General features: G+C 44.2%; 1 protein-coding gene across 4 annotated transcripts in view; it reads right to left on the bottom strand.

Moving 5' to 3' along the window:
- Positions 1 to 200: 200 nt before the first annotated feature.
- The window catches only part of LOC149367671 (D-lactate dehydrogenase, mitochondrial-like), a 74,337-nt gene continuing 55,398 nt past the window's right edge, over positions 201 to 19,139 (bottom strand). For 3 of the 4 annotated variants that reach the window (XM_089556735.1, XM_089556753.1, XM_089556761.1), the window contains exon 7: positions 201 to 932. In XM_089556735.1, the coding sequence (XP_089412861.1) occupies positions 767 to 932 (166 nt within the window). In that variant the 3' untranslated portion in view covers positions 201 to 766. Of the gene's footprint in view, positions 933 to 11,441; positions 17,257 to 19,139 lie in introns of those variants that run through there. The other variant, XM_089556743.1, reaches the window with a different exon arrangement.

Below are 19,139 nucleotides of genomic sequence, written 5' to 3'. Positions count from 1 at the left end.
CAGGATGAGGGAACGACCAATTTTAAAGATTGATTAGAGGGCAAATAGACAGCACACAGCTGCTTAACTTGGCAGATATGATCAGGATAGATAAGTTAAATAAGCGAGCGTCGAAAAACCGGCATAGTTGCGCTTTGTGAAACATAAGGGCTATAGAACGGCATCTGGCACTAAAAGGAATAGCAAAAAGGCCACAACAGTGCCTAAACATTTCAGTTTATTCTTCTCACTTCCCGTTCTCTTTTGTACACCATTTCGCACAAAGCGACCTTGAATGCCCCGAAAGACTGAGTTGCGCATTCATTTTCTTCTGAACAGCCAGAAGACAATTCACCGGTGGCGTTGTTCCTTTGCAACTCACCTGCACTCATTAACCAAAAAAAAAATCACGAACACAGGGGAGGCACACATTACTGGAGTAAAAAAATTTACAGGCAAAGTTGAATGCATCAAAATTGTAAAGCAGCTTCAACTATGGCCGCTCAATTTCAGAGAAACGTCTTTGCAGTGCTACTTCTTGAAGATAGTTCATCGCTTGTGCACTGGAACAAGCGTCACTGCTGGCGTTTCAGTGGCAATTAAGAGGCATGCACATCCATGCACGTAGTGGATTTTCAACAATGCCGAGGTCGCGGGCATGGTTACCGCAAGGATGCAGACCAATGGAGCAAGAGCATGTGGCACATCTCCCGCCGGGCTATCGTCCAGAAAACTAGCACGTCCGAACACCGAGAGTGCGTCGTTTTTCCCGAAGACGGAGCAGGCGTCACACGAACAGCTTTCCCGGGTTCATGAGGCCCTTGGGGTCGACCGCGCTCTTCAGCGATCGCATCAGGCTGACGCCCGACTCGCCGAGCTCCCGCACCAGGTGGTTGCGCTTGCCGAGGCCGATCCCGTGCTCGCCCGTCGATGTGCCGTCCAGATCGAGGGCCCTGCATGCAGGCGTACAAGGCAGGGATTTGTGCGTGTGTGCGCGGGGGGGGGGGGGGGGGGGGGGCAATGGTACGGCGTACAGGAATGCACACGTAGGCTGATTTTCCAGTGCACTTATGGGAGTATCCTTTCATTAACAAAAGCCATGTAGGCCCTAGAAACAAATGTACAGATTATTCTTTGCAGACACGTGTCGCTAGAAAGAAGCTTGTGCAGTTCGCGAAGGATGCTGACTTTAAGTATAAGCTGAGGTATAACAAACTGTATTGTAACAACAAATGCTACGGCTATGACCCTATTCACGATAGCGTTTTCGAGCTAGCTGGCCCACCGGGATCTTTAGTGGCCCCTTGTCGCGCTGCTTCTGGCTCGCCACACGCTTCGCCATAGAGGTGCGGGAGGGGCAGTGGACGGGCGACTGGAGATAAGACAGCGCTTTCAATTCTTTTCACAAACATAAGAAGCATAATACCAAAGCGGGAAGATCTAAACTCTGTCATCGACTCATGTGATGCCGATGTTGTATTGCTAACAGAAACGTGGCTCTCTGCAAAGATAGAGAGCAAGGAACTGTTTGATTGCAAGAAGCGCTACAATGTTTATCGTTCTGATAGAGGTCACAGAAGTGGAGGAGGTGTTTTAATAGCCATCGCCGATAATATTGTGTCTTCACCGATTAGTCTTTCTAGCACTTTAGAGTTGGTTTGGGTTGAACTTCGTGTTCATTTCAGGAAACTGATTCTGGGCATATGCTACCGTCCCCCGTCTTCGTGTGCAACTTTCGCTGAAGATTTGCATGATGCTCTTAACATGATCTCAGTACGTTATCCGGGCGCGGCAATCCTTCTTGCTGGTGACTTCAATTATCCCAGTATCGTGTGGGCTAATACGTCGCCGTATCCTCGCCCCTTTTCTACCGAATGCAATAACTTTTTGCGAACCTGTTTGGACTTTAACCTTTCGCAGCTAGTTACTAAGCCAACTCGTATCACGCCATCATCTTCCAATGTTTTAGACCTTGTGCTAACCAACGCGCCGGATCTTATCGCTTCAATCTCGTACTTACCTGGTCTTAGTGATCACACCTTGCTTCATTTCGATGTAAAAATTAATAATCCTAATCGCCGGAAAATCTTCAAGTCAATTAGAGATTACAAGCGGGCGGACTATGATGCTATTAATCGTGAATTAGCTCTTTTCTTAAACAGTTATTTACCAGATTTTCCACAGCGTTCTGTCCACACTAACTGGGAAATGTTTAGGGACACTGTTGAACGTCTCACTAATACATTTGTGCCGCTAAGAATTTTGCGGTGTAATAGCCAATCACCGTGGTTTAACAACGTTCTAAAAAGACTATCCAATAAGAAAAAACGTTTGTTTCGCTCGGCGAAATCGTCGAATTCGCAACAACGATGGGACTGTTACCTTTCTGCGGCCGCTGAGTACAAATTAGCTCTGAAAAATGCTAAGGACACCTTCTTTAACAGTACTTTGCCTGCTTTGCTGATTAATAACCCTAGACAGTTTTGGAACACTGTGAACAAGAAAGATAGTTCGTCAATACTACTTACATCTTCTGACGGCGTTGCATTTTCACCTCATGAATGCGCTAGTGTTCTTAACAGTGTTTTTGTTGCTGCTTTTTCTGGCAATGTTTCCCTTACCAATCAGGAGTGTCCGGTATTGGATGCTTTTCCCATGGATCCAATTCTTTTTGAGACAACTGGCATCCTGAAGATAATTGAAAACCTTAAGATTTCTTCCTCCTGTGGCGTCGATAACATTAATTCGAAATTTCTAGTTAACACAAAGATGTACAGTTCCATGATCCTCACCAAACTGTTTGACCAGTCCCTGGAAACAGGCTGTATTCCCAATGACTGGAAGGTTGGGAGGGTGATTCCGCTGCATAAGTCTGGCGATAAACATTGCCCTGATAACTTTCGCCCTGTGTCGCTCACCAGCATTCCATGTAAAATCATGGAACATGTCATCTACACTCATCTTGTCAACTTTTTAGAATCCAATTGCTTTTTCACTAATGCCCAACACGGCTTCCGTAAATCATTTTCATGCGAAACGCAACTCATATGTTTCACAAATGATCTGCATTGCATTCTGGATCGTGGGTCCCATGCTGATTCTGTATTTATGGATTTTTCTAAAGCATTTGACAAGGTTTCACATGAGCTTCTTTTTCTTAAACTAAACAGCCTTAACATTGATTCCACATTGCTTGCATGGCTGCATTGTTTTCTTTCAAACCGAAGTCAGTTCGTAACAGCAAATAACGTCAATTCAGATTCCTCTCCTGTTTGCTCTGGCGTGCCTCAGGGGTCCGTTCTTGGGCCCCTCCTCTTTCTCATTTATATAAACGACTTACCAACTAATATATCGTCTTCCATTTGTCTTTTTGCCGATGACTGTGTTATTTACCGCGAAATTAATGATGATAATGATGTATGTGTTCTTCAGTCAGATATTAACAAGGTACTGGATTGGTGTAACCTGTGGAATATGAAGCTAAACATTACTAAATGCAAGCATTTGCCCATTTCTCGTCTATCTAATACACCCTCTACCTACTGCATCAATGGCATCACTCTTGAAACTGTGTCGTCTTATAAATATCTGGGTGTTCATGTCTCTTCTAACCTGTCTTGGAAAACTCATGTTGACTACATTACAAATAACGCCAATCGCATGCTTGGATACCTTCGCAGAAATTTTTCATGTGCACCGAGTTCATTAAAACTATTACTTTACAAAACATTGGTCCGCTCTAAATTGGAATATGCTTCATCGGTGTGGAACCCTGGGGTCGAATCTCTCATTTCTGACTTAGAATCTATTCAAAACCGCGGTTGTCGCTTCATACTTTCCAACTATCATCGTACTAGTAGTGTAACTGCCATGAAAACTAACCTTTCCCTACAGCTTCTTTCCCATCGCAGGTCAATAGCTTCATTATGTACTTTTCACAAAATTTATCATAATCCTTATCTTAAAGAGAAGTTACTAAAAAGACCACCCTATATTTCCGCACGCATTGATCATCGTCACAAAGTTTGGATCCCTCCTTGTCGTACAAGATGTTTTCACGATTCATTCATACCCAGAACTTGTGTCAGCTGGAATCACCTTCCCCAGAATATTGCTGTAATTACGGATACTGCTGCATTTCGTAACGCTGTTATTAAATTTATATAAGTATGTGTCTATAACTTGGTTAATTTATTAGCTGCTGCTTTCTTTTGCGTTTTGTTTTGTGTAATGCTGCCTTTTGTTAATTCTGTTATTCATTTTATACCAGTGTGTGCTGTAACTATATTCAATTTTTCTAGCTGCTGTTTTGTTTTTTATATTTGCATGTTATTCCCACTCCCCTCTGTAACGCCTAACGGCCCTGAGGGTAAATAAATAAATAAATAAATAAATAAATGTAAAATAAAAGAAGGCCACTTTGAAATTTTTAAAAAATTTAAAATTATTAAACTGAACGTGTTTTAATCTGAGTGTGTTCGAAATTTTTATGTTTAAAACCTTCTAGAACGTGTGTCTCGAATGTATTTCAAACTGCATGTGCTTTCATTTGGAGTGTTTTTGTTCTGTAGGGTGCAAATTTTAGGTCTGTGAGATGAAGTGTGAAATGGAATCCTGTATAATGTGTACGAGCCCTACTGCCGAACTGTACATATAGGGGGCCGGGCTCTGTCAAGCCGCAGTTATGCGGCTTTTACCAGTCACCCCCTTTTCTCCTTGAGAGAGAAAATAAAGACGATTTGATGTGATTTGATTTGAACTTCAAAGCCGATGTATGTTTGAAACCACAGCGTACACGAGCCGCAGTCGGGCGCCTGGCGACAGGGCGATCCATCGAAATATGTAAACACTTTCCGAAATAATTTCCTCATTTCAATGCGCATCTGCTAAGGTGGAAGTATATTAACAGCTGGCGATCAAGTTTAACAACACGAAAACGAAGCAGCAGAACGGCGACGCACTACTGTGACACCACAAGAAAGAGAACGACGCATGCTCATGTGTCGTTCGCTCTCTTGTGCTGTCGTAGTTCCCTTGCATTATTGACAAACCCGGCCAACACTGTTATTTTCATGATTTAGCAACAGTGAGGTCATTACGCCAACTACGAGGCAGAGGGTGCCAAAAGTAGGTACTCTGTGACTTGTCTAATGAGCCTGTTGTCGACCCTGTAATACCCTACAGGCGCTGTCGGTAATAAATTAATGAATAAAAACGCCTTGTAGCGCATAAGAGAAGACGCATAATTGTGCTGAGACATCTAAAACTGCGAATCGCTCTTCGAAAAATGTTTTTTAATCGGAAATAGCTTGATAGGCACACACGCGGAATCACCGAAACGGAAAAAGATCAATTAGAAATATATTGCGTAAGAACTCCATCTCTCTATCTTGCTAACCTTCGTCCCTGATAGAGCATACAGGCGTGCTTTTGCTGTCGCAGCGAATGTCTTGGAAGTTAACGCAGCGCTGGTCCACATCTGTCTGATTCCCTTCTCTTCTCATGTGCTAAAAACTTTGCACATATTAACAAAAGGACCAACGTTTCGACGCTAGGCAAGTCTAAGATCTTATGTCGAAGCCGATATAATTCTGAAATATCGCAAAAACACCTAGGCGCTCAATCATCTGGGTGTTCCTCCGAGACGAAAAGCTCCTCATATGATCTGGCATGCTGCCATGTTTATTTGGTCACAAATAGTCGCTTTCAAACAAGAGAACTAAGACACCTGCATGGAAGGCAAAGTGGCCACCATAACGCAGTACGGCCATCCCCGTTACATCCCACCGGCAGCCAGGAGGCCCACTCTTTTTTGTTTGTTCTCGCCACAAGCACCACTCTGAACTGTCGACGTAGCCACTGAATCCATTTCGGGCCATGAAGAACTGGGAGGGAAGGCACTCGAGCGCACGAGTTCTACAGAGACGAGCGGATTCCTGGCTTATCCTGCCACAAGGCTCGTCATAGTTCGGAAAGCTACTCGCAAAGGCGCTCCCTCTTTTCAGCCGTGCCACCTCGACCTCACTGCTTGGTAGATGTAGAGACGGCGGTCGTTGTCACCTTGCTAACAATTCTAACACGTTAAATTGCTCCTAACCGATGCGCCACTTTTCTTGTTTTTCTTGCCACGCTCCACGCGCGGGTGACTTGTGTGGCTAGCTTAGGCTCCTCAGTGGCAAGCCTCCCCTGGCACAGTAATGTGGTGAGGTTGCCGACTGTTACGCGCCGCGTCAACATCTTAGGGACGTGAGGTGAGGGACTCGTATATTCTGCGCCACAGCGGGGCCCGCAGGGCAAGACAAGTGGCATCCCACAGAACTGGTGAAAGGCGTATACGGTAGCCGCGTGGGAAGATTTTGCGTCGAACTGCTTGACATCCGGCATTGTGCGTATGCAGTTCGCTCGACTGGAAGAGCATGGTAACTTCTATAAAAACAGCCAAGAAAACGAGGACGACGGGAAGGCGCCAGAGGGACACCCAACTGATCCATTCAGCCAGAAGAGCAGAGGCGCCGTAGTCACCGCGTGCACAAGAAGAAACTGCCATCGAGAGCGAACGATAAAACAAAGGAAGACAGACGGTAGCAACTGCCGAATAAGAAGGAAATTTTCAATCCAACATTGGTGGTGTGCACCACAGGCCGAAATCTGAACGCAATAAAAAAGCAGAAGAACGGGCTAACAATAAAAAACAAAAAAATGCTTGGTCAACAGCAAGAAAAAGTACGAAATCTTCTTCGCAGGGCTGCATCAGAGAGGATAAGAGATTTTTAAAACGAGGACAAGGACCCTATCCGCGCGGTTAAAGCGATATGCTTCCTTGTGGGATGCTAAGTGCATGCAGGCAATTAAAGTTTGAAAAGATAGCGACCAGTGGGGGTGCTCTCCTAGCATGCACTGAACATGAGATCGGATTTGTTCCGTTTCTCTGGAACGCTATAAAGAAAGGATGTGTACATCCTTTGTCCAGACTTTAGAGCCCAGAGAGTTTGCTTACGAGCCACACCGCGTGGCTCGGTGGTGAAATCAATGGCGTCCTCTATGCAGACATACCTAATTTATAGGTATGACGTTCGGAAGAAAACTTATTGAGACTGTTTAAATCGAGTAGGTCGACAGGTGACTTGTTACTGAATCAGATTCTGGGGCAGCTGAGCAAAGCAAAAATGCTAAATCAGTTGGAATGTTTGTGAAGGACGAAAGGAGAGCATCCCGTGAGGGACAGCCTCGAACACGAAACCTTCAGGGTGAAGCACAACAGTAGCTGTTCTTCCGGCGACGACAATGGCGGTGCAGGAAGAAGGGCGGACGCATGAAAGGTTACGCACCCCATGGAGGCTGTGCAACACTGGTGCTCAGCCCTTCTAACAGGGGGGCCGTGTAGTACACAACGGCTCGTGTTGGCGCAGCAGGAAACGTCAGGAAGCGCACGTTCTGCGACTCTGCAGTTTCGCCTTTGGGTTTTTCACAAGCAGGTGCTCTGGAGGAGAGCCAGCATTGTGTTCTTGTTGCTAGGAGGGCTCCACGCTGGAGTATTGAAGTGATCGTGCGGACGCAGCCTGGAAAGAGCGCCGACTGCGCTTCTTCGCGGCAGCTGCATCTTCTGCAGCTCACACGATTTCCCTCTGGGGCGAGAGCGAGTACAGAGGCTTGTTAGAGGACCGGTTGTGAACCGTCCATGCGTCAACGCTGCGGCGTGCAGCACTCCCTCTGACTGTTAGGCTTGTTTTCATGGGTCGCCTCTGTTCGGGATGTGAGGCCTGAAAAGTCGCGTGCAGTTGCATGTTCGGGAACAATGCTAGGAACAAGTTCTCTTGGCGACACAGCACGAAAAAGGCTTCGTTTTCTAGTTTGCCAATCGTTGCTTTCCAATCCGAAATCCTTGCCTGTAACACTATAGGAACGTTTGACCTTAGGCGACCGCGCTTAAACCAGAGCTTTTCGCGATGGGCCTGTTGAGGAGGTGGTGTCGACAAGTCATGCATATCACATGGAATTTCAGGTGTGCTTTCAATGATGTCACTCTAGTCGCCACAGAAGTAAATCGGTGAATCCCAGTGATTGCAGCTTGGCTATACACCCGACGTAGAATGAGTTTCGTTAAGGAACTGTACGGAACGACGACTCACATTAAGAAGACGTACACAGCTAGGTATGGCCGCTTCTCTTTGGCAGAACAGAAGCCAGCTAGACCGACAACATCCATTGCTACGGTAAACTGGTGAATTCAGTAGTTTGACAGCAAGCCGTTTTATCGGCGACGGGCATGGAGGTTAGATTACAGAAACGCCGGCCATCAATTAAGATTTAAAACACGACATTTTGTATCGGAACCCTTGACCAGAATCAAACACTGGTGGAAACGGGAAGACTGTTTATGCTTCAAAATGTGACATAGGCAATGGGCACCAGCCTGCTGAAGGGCACAGTCGTTGCAGTTTTGTGCGCTGTAAGCTTTGGATAATCAAGACGCGCTCGCTGCTCTAGACTTTGTTGTGTGCTTTCACACTTTTGCGAGGGTCACAACGACCGAATGTCATTATGCGCGTTCGAGAGCATAACCAGTCACTATTAAAGGACAGGGGTTCCCTCTTAGCTATCCACTGTGCGCCATGTTTCTTTTTCGACACAGTCATTTCGGCGTGCCATAAGAAGAGAACAAACTAAGATTATCATGTCGCGCGCTATGGGGAGAAGTATACGTCAGCCTGCTACCTATTTCTTTTCTTGGTTGCATTAAACAGATCACTCGTTTTGCATACTTGAGAGAACGTCAGTTAATAATGTGCGTTTACTTTGTATTTTGTACACTGTGCTTCGCTTTCTTGGCGAAGCAATATTAATACCGTGTGTCCGTACAAATATTCTTTAGCACGAAGTGACAAAAAAATCAAATCCTGCCCTATCCCTCCTTTCTTAGTCCATGTCTGATCTTGCAATGAAGTGTGCGTTCGTGAAACGGGCTGCAACGTAGAGCTAGCGGGCGGTTGCATTTTGGGCCTTCTGACTGATTGTCGAGTCCCGCGCTGCAGTGATTTTGTATTTTGGTTCTTCCAACAATGCAGCCACCGAAAACTTCCCCGGAGCCTGAGCTAGTCTGGTGCATTCCCTTTTTAAAGCGTCAGCTCTTAAGGGGGCAATAAATGGGAATGAAAGACAGAGTACTACAAGACAGGACGAGGGAATAGTAAGTTCATCTATACATATAGGTTAGCGTCACGCGAGAGCAAATTAGTCTTTTTGCCGGAAACAAAACTTTTATAGGCCACAAAGCTTTGTAAAAGCAACCTCAACGTGGCGCCGCCAGGTGCAGATTTGTGCAAACGCTCATGGCGGCATTTTTTACACGCTTTCTTGAGGACCGGCATTTCGCCGTGAGTAGGCATTTACTGCGAAAATACGAAGACAGCACCGCGGCTAGTGTATCCAACAAAGCAAACAGTCTCGTAATTAAAATGGCGCAAAAAAAGACGATGGAGAGGTAGGCTAGACGCAAGAAAATTTGGGATAACTGCGGCGACCCGCACTGGGGAGGATGCGAAAGCATTGACGCCTCCTCGGCACTCGTCGCCTCCCTTTGCCTCTATTTTCCATTTTTTTTTGGTAATTTAATTTTTAAATTAGCCTAATTATCTTATGCTTTAAATAAACATCAAAATATTTACTCTGATTATACCTATTTTATCTCAAACTTCTTTTTTTTTCAAATTTGGCGCCTTGGTTGCTTTCCCATCCATTTACTATATCCCCGTCCAGCCTATTCAACAGTCAAATGGTTTTTGCTGATAATAGAGATAATACACTGACTCTAGAGGCAAAGCTGCGCATTGAGCCCATTCAAGCCAGCGGGTAACGCATGAACGCCGCCATGATCCAACGGTTTCTGTGTTGCCAGCTGTTTAGACACTTATTAAATCTCGACAAAGAACGGAGTTGGAACCTGGCAGCGTAGTCCGTGGAAGATGGCGGTATGCAGAGTAGCTCTCGACTGCTGTAAACTGCTGTAAACAACGGGAAAATCGTCGCATTTGGAGCATTTTCGATGGTATGAAGCGTCGCATATCGACTGTACTTCATATGGGTGCCTAGATGAATTGTTATTTGAATGCAAGTACCGCAATTGTGACGGGCTTGGAGTGTATTTCGTCCGTCGAGCGCGCGGGAATTTTTTTTTTTGATGTCCTCTGTTGTGGAACGTCGGAAATTTGATTTGGCCCCAAAAGGACGATCACAATTTCCAAAGGAAACGAATGCCCAAAGTAAATGAAGCAACTGCTCTGCCTGGTTTATTTTGAATGGTCAGAGATTTGTCGTAGTAAATGTCGAAGGTCTGTGAAACTACCGCGGGCCGCATGCATTTTTTTTTTTATCTTTCTCATTCACCGAGGAAAACGGTGCCGTGTCTTTTCTAGTGCGGGACGAGCTCACAATGAAATTTTTTGAACGCAGCAGCGCTCACAGTTTTATCACGAACGATTAAAGCAGGGGGGAGGCAGAAATGCACGAAACGGCATGTGCCGCTCGAGGTACCTTCCTTTCATATCTACCGTTCTGTGCAATAAATTGTGCGTGCTTGGTTCTTTGTTGTGCGTTGTGGTTCTTTGCGTGCTTGGTTCTTTTTCTTTTTTTTTTGCTTTCGATATGGATGCTCGACACTGCTATTGCTAAGAATTTTTTTATTCCTCTCTTTGGTTTCAAAAACCGTCCACCGCTAGTACTTTATAAGCACGGGATAAAAAGGTTTCTGCGATTACATGTATGCTGTCTTGTTTTCACGCCGATTTTCTGTCACCGGCTCTGTTCAGAGCGATAATGCGCTGTCACATGCTTGAGCTGCGGATTATAAGGGTGTGTTCTTTTTTCGTTCTAATAAACACTTGGTAGACTGTGCATCTCCTGTCCTCCTTCTCGTGCCGTTGTCGTTGCGCGGCCGTCAGTTTCAACAGTTTCACCTTTACTTACCGCATGCATTAGTGCTGCAAAACGTAATACGAAACCCATTCAAGCAAAAACAACTACAGCCTTAATGTGTAATCTGTCAAGCAGATTTGGGGCAATGGCGTTAAGATAGCCGAAAGCCAAGAAAAACTAAACGGCAGCAAGGTTGATTCGCTTGGTGTCATCGCCTTTGATGAGAGTTCCGAGAGCGGGAGATTTACGTTCACACGCGTTGCAGTATTTGCAGTACATGGTTGCAGCGAAATGTGCAGATGTATCATTTCCCACGTTTACTCACAGATGATGCGACATGCATGATCATTTTAGACATTTTGCCGAGTACGCAACGCACAAAGATGAAATTGCGGTGCAAGAGAGAGCGAGTCAATATTTGTCATCAATAAAACGGAGAGTTGAGCTAGTTGGTACATGTTTCTTGGAAAAAACAGCGCTAAACGAAAGGACAACGAAAAAAAGAGTACAACAGTACCGGCGCTGACTATCACCTGAAGGCTTTATTAGGAACAACACGCAATATATACTCCAATGACAACCAAGAACGCATGGCAACACCAAAAGCTACAATGATACATCAATCACCTGGATCCAGATACTTCAGTTCACAGTCATGAACTGTTACAGAGGGGATGCTCACGCACGAGTCACTGTTTTTTTGAATATGAAAGGCTTCACTGATTTCCCGTGTTAGTTTATCTTTGTGTTTGTACAGAATCTTAGTTTCGTTAAAAATGGGGGTACATGATTTTTCAGAAGAATCAGGTTGGTTACTCTGGGAACAGTTCCTATAATCCAAGGCCAAGTTTGACGACGGAGCCCCCCTTAATGAAGTGTTGTGGTCTCTTAAGCGGGTGTTCAAGCACCTTCCTGTTTGACCTATATAGGTCTTCCCGCACGTGAACGGCACTTGATACACAACCCCTTCAGCACAAGGGACAAACCGCCGGTCATGCCTAATCTGGCAACCTTTTTTTGTTTTTCTTCGTTTCTTTTCCTCTTCCCTGGCCCTTCTATCTACAATGGCGCACAATTTGCCGAGCTTGTTTGGTGCCGAAAAAAGAACGTCAATGCCATATCTGCTGCCTACATGCTTCAAACGGTGTGACATTTGGTGAATGTACGGTAGAACAACGAATTTCTTTCTTTCCTTTTTTGAAGGTTCCTGTGGCTCATGCCTTTTAACCCTTTTAATTATCTTACTGCAAGCAAGTAATAAAACATCATCTGGAAAGCCCGCACTTCTTAGCCTCTGAACCTGCTGATTAAAACTTGTACTGATGGCATGCACGCATGACTTGGTTATGGCAGCACCTAAGCAAGAAACTGCTATGCCACATTTAACAACCTTGGAATGCGCTGAACGAAAACTGAGCAAAGGCTTCTCTGATCTCTGAAGGAAGGACCAGCACACGTGATCTTGCTTCGTTGTCAATCTTATATCTAAAAACTGCAGCTCGTTGTTGTGAGGTTTTTCAAAGGTGAAAGTTAGTCCGTGCCCGCTTGCGTCGAAAATCTTTAACACCTCATCGACCTGCCTATTGAAGTTATGATGTTCGACAAAAACAAGATAATCATCCACATATCTAAAGATGCGTTTTATACTGACGCCCAACTTACTTTTAATAGCCTGATCTACATAACTGAGAAAGATGTTACTTAGTACAGGAGCCACTTTTGAACCAATACAGACCCCCTGTTTTTGAGTGTACAACTTCCCTTCCCATTCAATAAAGGTGGACTTAAGATAAAAAGACAAAAGCTCCAAAAAGGCACCCACAGAGATCCCGCATTTCGAAATGAAATCACTTTCATCATTATCGTCTATTATGCACTTGGTAACATATTCTAGCAGGCTATTGTGCGGAAGTGAATAAAATAAGTCCTGAACATCTATGCTGAACATACTGCACAAACCCGGATTATGACACTTCAAATAGTCAACAACAGCCAGGGAATTAGACACAAGAAACGGATCAACAATTGTTAGTGAACTAAGGTATTTCTGTAAGAAACATGACACCTCATATTTATTTATTTATTTATTTGGTCATACTGTTAACCCTCAAATGAGGGTCGTTACAGGGAGGGAACAAAAACAAATACATAAATGATCAATCATGAGTCAGAGTTCAAAATTTGTACACCATTTCTCAAAAATGTATCAACACCTAGCTCAAATTGTTGCACGTTCATACTCTCCACAACATCACTTGGCAATTTGTTCCACATTTCAATTACGTCAGGGAAGAAAGAATACCGGTACACATCCGTACGTGTGTTAATAGGCTGTAGTACCCTGCTGTGGTTTTTCCGGGAACCACGTTTTAGAGGCGCTTTCACATAATGTTCTTTATTTATTTTTAATGTCCCTTGCATTATCTGGAAAAAAAGTTTGAGTCTATGTTTTATTCTTCTAATTTCCAGCGTTTCCAATTCACACTGCTGCATCATCTTTGTAACCGAGTCAGTACGGCGATACTTTGAACATATAAAACGTGCTGAAATCCGCTGTACTCTTTCTACCTTCTTTTTTAAGCATTTTTGGTGAGGGCTCCACACAGCATTCGCATATTCGAGAACTGGTCGTATAAACGTTTTGTAGGCGACTAACTTAATTTCTCTAGTTTCGTTTGGAAGTTTTCTCCTAAGAAAGCAAAGCTTCTGGTACGCTTTTGAATAGATATTCTCAATATGAATACGCCAGTCTAGATTATGCGTCACTGTCACCCCTAAGTACCGAAAACTCTGCACCTCGACCAAGGTATTTTCTCCAATATTATATTCAAATCTGATAACGTTCTGTTTTTTAGTTACGTGAGTGTATGTAGATTTATTGTAGTTAATTACCATGCCCCATCTTTGGCACCACGAGTTTAATGATTGTAGGCATTTATTTAGTTTGATCTGATCTTCCGTGCAGGCTACACGCGTGTAAATTAAACAATCATCGGAGAATAGTTTAATTTTTACAGGTGGGTTAATATTAGACGGAATATCATTAATATACAATAAAAACAAAAGTGGGCCTAAAACAGACCCCTGCGGCACTCCAGACACAACTTCACACTTCCCCGACTCACTTTTCCCGATTCTGACCCTTTGATAACGGTTTTTTAAATATGCCTGAATCCACAATACTACATTTTCACTAATTCCTAGGCTCCTCAATTTGGAAAGTAGTTTATGATGTGCAACCTTATCGAATGCCTTCGCAAAGTCTATACATACAACATCTACCTGTTGGCATTCATCTGCAGCTGTACAAAGGTCATGTACAGTTTCGATTAGCTGTGTCACCGTCGAAAGGCCAGATCGGAAACCGTGCTGAACTGGGCATAATAAATCGTTTTTTTTTTAAATACAGAATATGGTTTGCTATTGCATGCTCTAGGACTTTACAGCACACAGAAGTGAGCGAGACCGGTCTGTAGTTGTTTACACATAGCCTATTGCCACTTTTAAATATCGGAACAACGGTGGCATCGCGCCAGTCCTGAGGTACTGAATGATCCCGCAAAGATTTTTCGAATAAAAGCTGCAAATAATACGACATCCATTCAGCGTACCGTTGAAGAAATACCGTTGGTATTTCATCTGGGCCACACGATTTTTTTGCATCCAACCTAAGCAAATGCTGGAACACGCCCTCCCTTGTAATGCGTAGGTCTTCCATTGGGTATTGTATTGCGCAGACTAAAGGATCACCGTCACTGTCACATCTATCCTTCGTGAAAACTGATTGGAAAAAATGATTAAATACGTTTGCAATATCTTTCTTTTCTGTCACAACTGCGTCGCCATCCACTATCTGTTCTATTTCATTCTTTCGATCTGCGAAATATCGCCAAAACTTTTGTGGCGAGCTTTTAAGGAAGTTTGTAAGCGTTTTATTGAAGAACGTTTTCTTCGACTCCACCAATGCAGATTTTAGCATTTGTTTGGTTATTGAAAGTTCTGTTGCCCTGCTTTTTTTCTTCCTTAACCTTTTTATCTTACGCTTAAGGTGTATGATGCTCCTAGTTATCCATGGATTTTTTTGCTGTGATTTCCTTATACGTGTGGGGACAAAATGATCTATGCAATATTTGATTATGCCTTTAAGTCGGTCCCATAGTTCTTCTACACTTTCGCGGTTGGATGCTATTTCAAATTCATTAAAGCTTTCTTCCAGAACGTCTAGGATGGACGTGTCATTCGCACGGCCATAATCCTTGACATGCATCACGACATATGGTTTCTTACAGATTCTTGTGTGCAGCGGTACATTCAAGCAAACCATCTTATGATCTGATAAACCATTCTCAACTGATACAGTATAGTCTGGTATTCTACCGGATATGAAGACCAAGTCCAACAATGACTGGGACTTTGGTGTAACTCTTGTGAAGTCTTTAACTATTTGCTTAAGATTATGTGAAAACATGATCTGCATCATTTTATTGGCGCTCCTTATTTCTGCATTACCCGTTGATAGACTTTCCCAGTTAATATGCGGCAAATTAAAGTCACCAGCCATTATTAGTCTTGTGTTTTCATTTACATGGGAGTTAAGAAATACATTCAAGCCATCCAAAAATTCTGGCGGAGTGGCTGGTGGTCTGTACACAGTCCCTAACATATACCACATGTTTGCACAGCTGATCTTGCACCAGACCGTTTCAGAGACATTGCAGTCAAGGGCGACAGCGTTTATAGTGCTTTTCACAATAATAGCCACGCCACCACCTCTGGAATCTCTGTCGCATCTAAACACCTTGTAGTCAGGAGGAAAAATACTACTGTCATTAATTGCGCTATGTAACCATGTCTCAGTCAACATCAATACATCAGGGCTCTCAGAAATTAGTAGATACTCTAAATCAGTTACTTTATTTGCTATACTGCGGGCGTTTACAAGTAGAATTCTGAGCTATGACCGAGAAGAATCGCTTTCCGTGTCAGAAGCCTTGTCTGAAGTTTGCAACTGAAGCAATGTAGGGCTAGCAGTCTTTCCCCTCTTTTTGAATCGAGGAACCTTAACTTGCTCAGTACGGTACAGACACCGTTCATTCTTTTCACGATCCCAGACGTAGATATGATTGTTTATCTTAAGCTTGTCATGTACCAGTTGCACCTTTTTGCCGTTTGCTCGTTCCTTTTCACTGCTTTGCCATAGTTTCTTTCGTAATTCAACAGTTTCTTTAGCGTAGTCTTGACTAATGCTTATCGAGCTGCCTTTCAGCTTGCCGCAGTTCTGCATCACAGACTGTTTTTCTCGCGAATCATAAAAATGCATGATTACCGGCCGATTACTACCGTCTTTTTTCTTCCCAATACGATGAATTTTGTCGATCGTGTTCACTTCTACTCCCAAGGTTCCTTTAAATACATTATCAATAACAGCTTGTTTCAGGTCGCGGTCTGATTCACCCTTGTCCTCATCGATACCAAAAACTAAGATTATTGGATCGGCTTCTATTTTCATACTCTACCAACTTATCCGCCTGATGACGAACAAGGGATTCTAGGGTTTGTACTCGCTTGTTCAATTCTGCAATCACATTAAGTGTAGCGGTCAGTTTTTCGCATTTCACGTTCATTTCGGTCATTTCAGCTCTTAATGCATCTATCTTAGCATCTGATGAAGCCTGATTATCAATGATTAATTGCAACATTTCTGCGGTTTTAGGTCCAGGATTTTCTTCAACATCTCCTGAAACCAACAGTGTCAACACCATAGACCAAGAGTCAACCAAAAAATTCAGGAAACTGCGAGGGCACGGCAGGGCTAACAAAAAGCGGTCATCACTTCTGAAAGTTTTAGCATTATTCAAATAACGAACCTGCAACAGCAGTAACGGCCGCTTAGGCATGTTGTCGCCAGGCCAGGTGCCGTGCCCTCTGAAGCCTCCCTCGCTGCTTGGCTCCTTTTGTAGCCGGTCCACTGATGACGTCACTGTCACCGTCGTCGACGAAAGACGATCCACGAGCTGGATGCCATCAATCCGAAAGTCTTTGATAAGGCGTGAAGAACAGCGGTGCCCCGTCCGGACTGCAGAAAGATGTAGCGTTGGCGAAAAACCATGGCAGAACCTGCAACAGCAGTAACGGCCGCTTAGGCATGTTGTCGCCAGGCCAGGTGCCGTGCCCTCTGAAGCCTCCCTCGCTGCTTGGCTCCTTTTGTAGCCGGTCCACTGATGACGTCACCGTCACCGTCGTCGACGAAAGACGATCCACGAGCTGAATGCCATCAATCCGAAAGTCTTGATAAGGCGTGAAGAACAGCGGTGCCCCGTCCGGACTGCAGAAAGATGTAGCGTTGGCGAAAAACCATGGCAGAACCTGCAACAGCAGTAACGGCCGCTTAGGCATGTTGTCGCCAGGCCAGGTGCCGTGCCCTCTGACAACAATTGCCATGTTGCTCTCTCTGTAACAATACAGCGGAATGGAACATCGGGCTTGTGCGTTTTTGCTGAAAAAAATACATCCAGGCAGTCTTCTTTAGCATTCTTAACAGACGAGTGGAGCAACTGTAGAATTATTTCCCCCAGTAACTTCAAGGCTTCTCGCTTTTGCTGTTTAACATTTGCAGACAATGGTTTAAAGTTCTTTGCGATGGCTACTCTGGCTTTTTCAGTAAACAGTTTTTCCGGGAGAATGACAAAATGCCCCTCTTTATCGGAAACAGTCAGCCTCAACTTTTCAGACTCCAGAAAACTAACCAATGGCGCTAAGTTACGACGCTAAGCGCCGGTCCTGTTGTACTCTTTTTTCGTTGTCCTTTCGTTTAGCGCTGTTTTTTCCAAGAAATATTTGTCATATGTAGCTCCTTGTCCTACTAAGTGCCTTGACCGCATAGCTTATTTCCATTAAGCAACTTGAAATCAGGTTCGAAAGCAGAAGTTTAAAACCTAAACTCCGAGAGCGTTTACTCAGTTTACTCGTGAACATCGTTCACAATCGTCCAAAGAAGCACAATCAGTAGGCTAAACATTACAAAATGTGTTTAAAGCATTGGAAATACGCTTAAGAGTGACATTTATTTTCTCTACCACAGTTTTCTGGATTCAAGTTAAAACTTCACCCATCCTTGACTTGGGGAGAAAAAAGTCCGCTGGCTACAATAATGTGTTGTAAGATGGCGTCCAAGATGGCGACTTATTGTCGTGGACCGCTTTGCTAGCTCAGCTTTATCCCCTGTTGCTGATAACTAATTATCCCACGTCAATGAAACTTTTTCTTCGATTAATTATCACTCATAAAATACATTCAAAATCATTTCAAAATTTATTTTCTCTATTTTGCCGTCCATGGCTGTTTTCCCGCCCACTCTTGCTATCGACGTGCCCGCTATTTCGACCTTTGTTCGACATTTTTGGCTCTAATTAATTAACTAATCATCCTATTGACATAACTACTTTTTCGCAGCATACCTACGTGATGATCTTTCGTTTACAACCACTCGTTTGATGCTACTTCTTCAGAGAACGTCACAACTGTTGCGGACGCGTTTTGCGGACACGTTTTGGCGACACCACCCCGCCGACGTAGCCTAGAAATGCTTTCGCGTTAAAAATTACAGCCGATTCAGCTTACGCGTCCACATTCGAAGCACGTGCCCTAGCACGTCGCGTTTCATTTCGCTTTCGGTTCGAGGCTAGGGTTTCAAGGTCAGGCATCAGGCACAGATCGCAGTAGAAAGATGGGATGCGCACATGGAACAATCACAAGAAAGAAGACGGGACCGGCGAAAACTAGCAACTAAGGCACAGATCGGCGAAGTCGATGACTGGAGACCTCAGCGGTAACGCACTATAAAATTTTGGATTCACTTAGCACACCTTCAGGGGGCAACGCGATAGCTGTGTGTTTGCATCCATTGCGCACCGATGGAAGTTGATGAAGACGACCACGTGCACTGCACAGCGCGAGAGTGTGGCAGTTGAACACTAGGTGTGATCGGCTGCGGCATTAACATATAGTGCTCTCATGCAGTGGCCATCGAAGCTGATCTGTTCGCCGCCCTTTTCCCGGAAGTTTTGTAGAACCAGCTTCCATCCGTCCGAAATGCGCTTTAGGCCTTACATAAGTGCGCAGCATGCTGCGCAGCAGGCTCAAAATTCTCATTTCTGTACTTTGAGTGATTTATCGTCGATTTCAGCTGGGCCAATTACTGGGGATTTCAGATTATCACTTCTAATGAAGACGAGGGCAAACGAAATTGT

The sequence above is a fragment of the Amblyomma mixtum genome, chromosome 1, assembly GCF_055824585.1.
Source record: "Amblyomma mixtum isolate Tamu chromosome 1, ASM5582458v1, whole genome shotgun sequence".
Classification (NCBI taxonomy): Eukaryota; Metazoa; Arthropoda; class Arachnida; order Ixodida; family Ixodidae; genus Amblyomma; species Amblyomma mixtum.
Note: the sequence above shows the minus strand (reverse complement) of the source record. Positions and strands in the feature narration are given on the sequence as shown.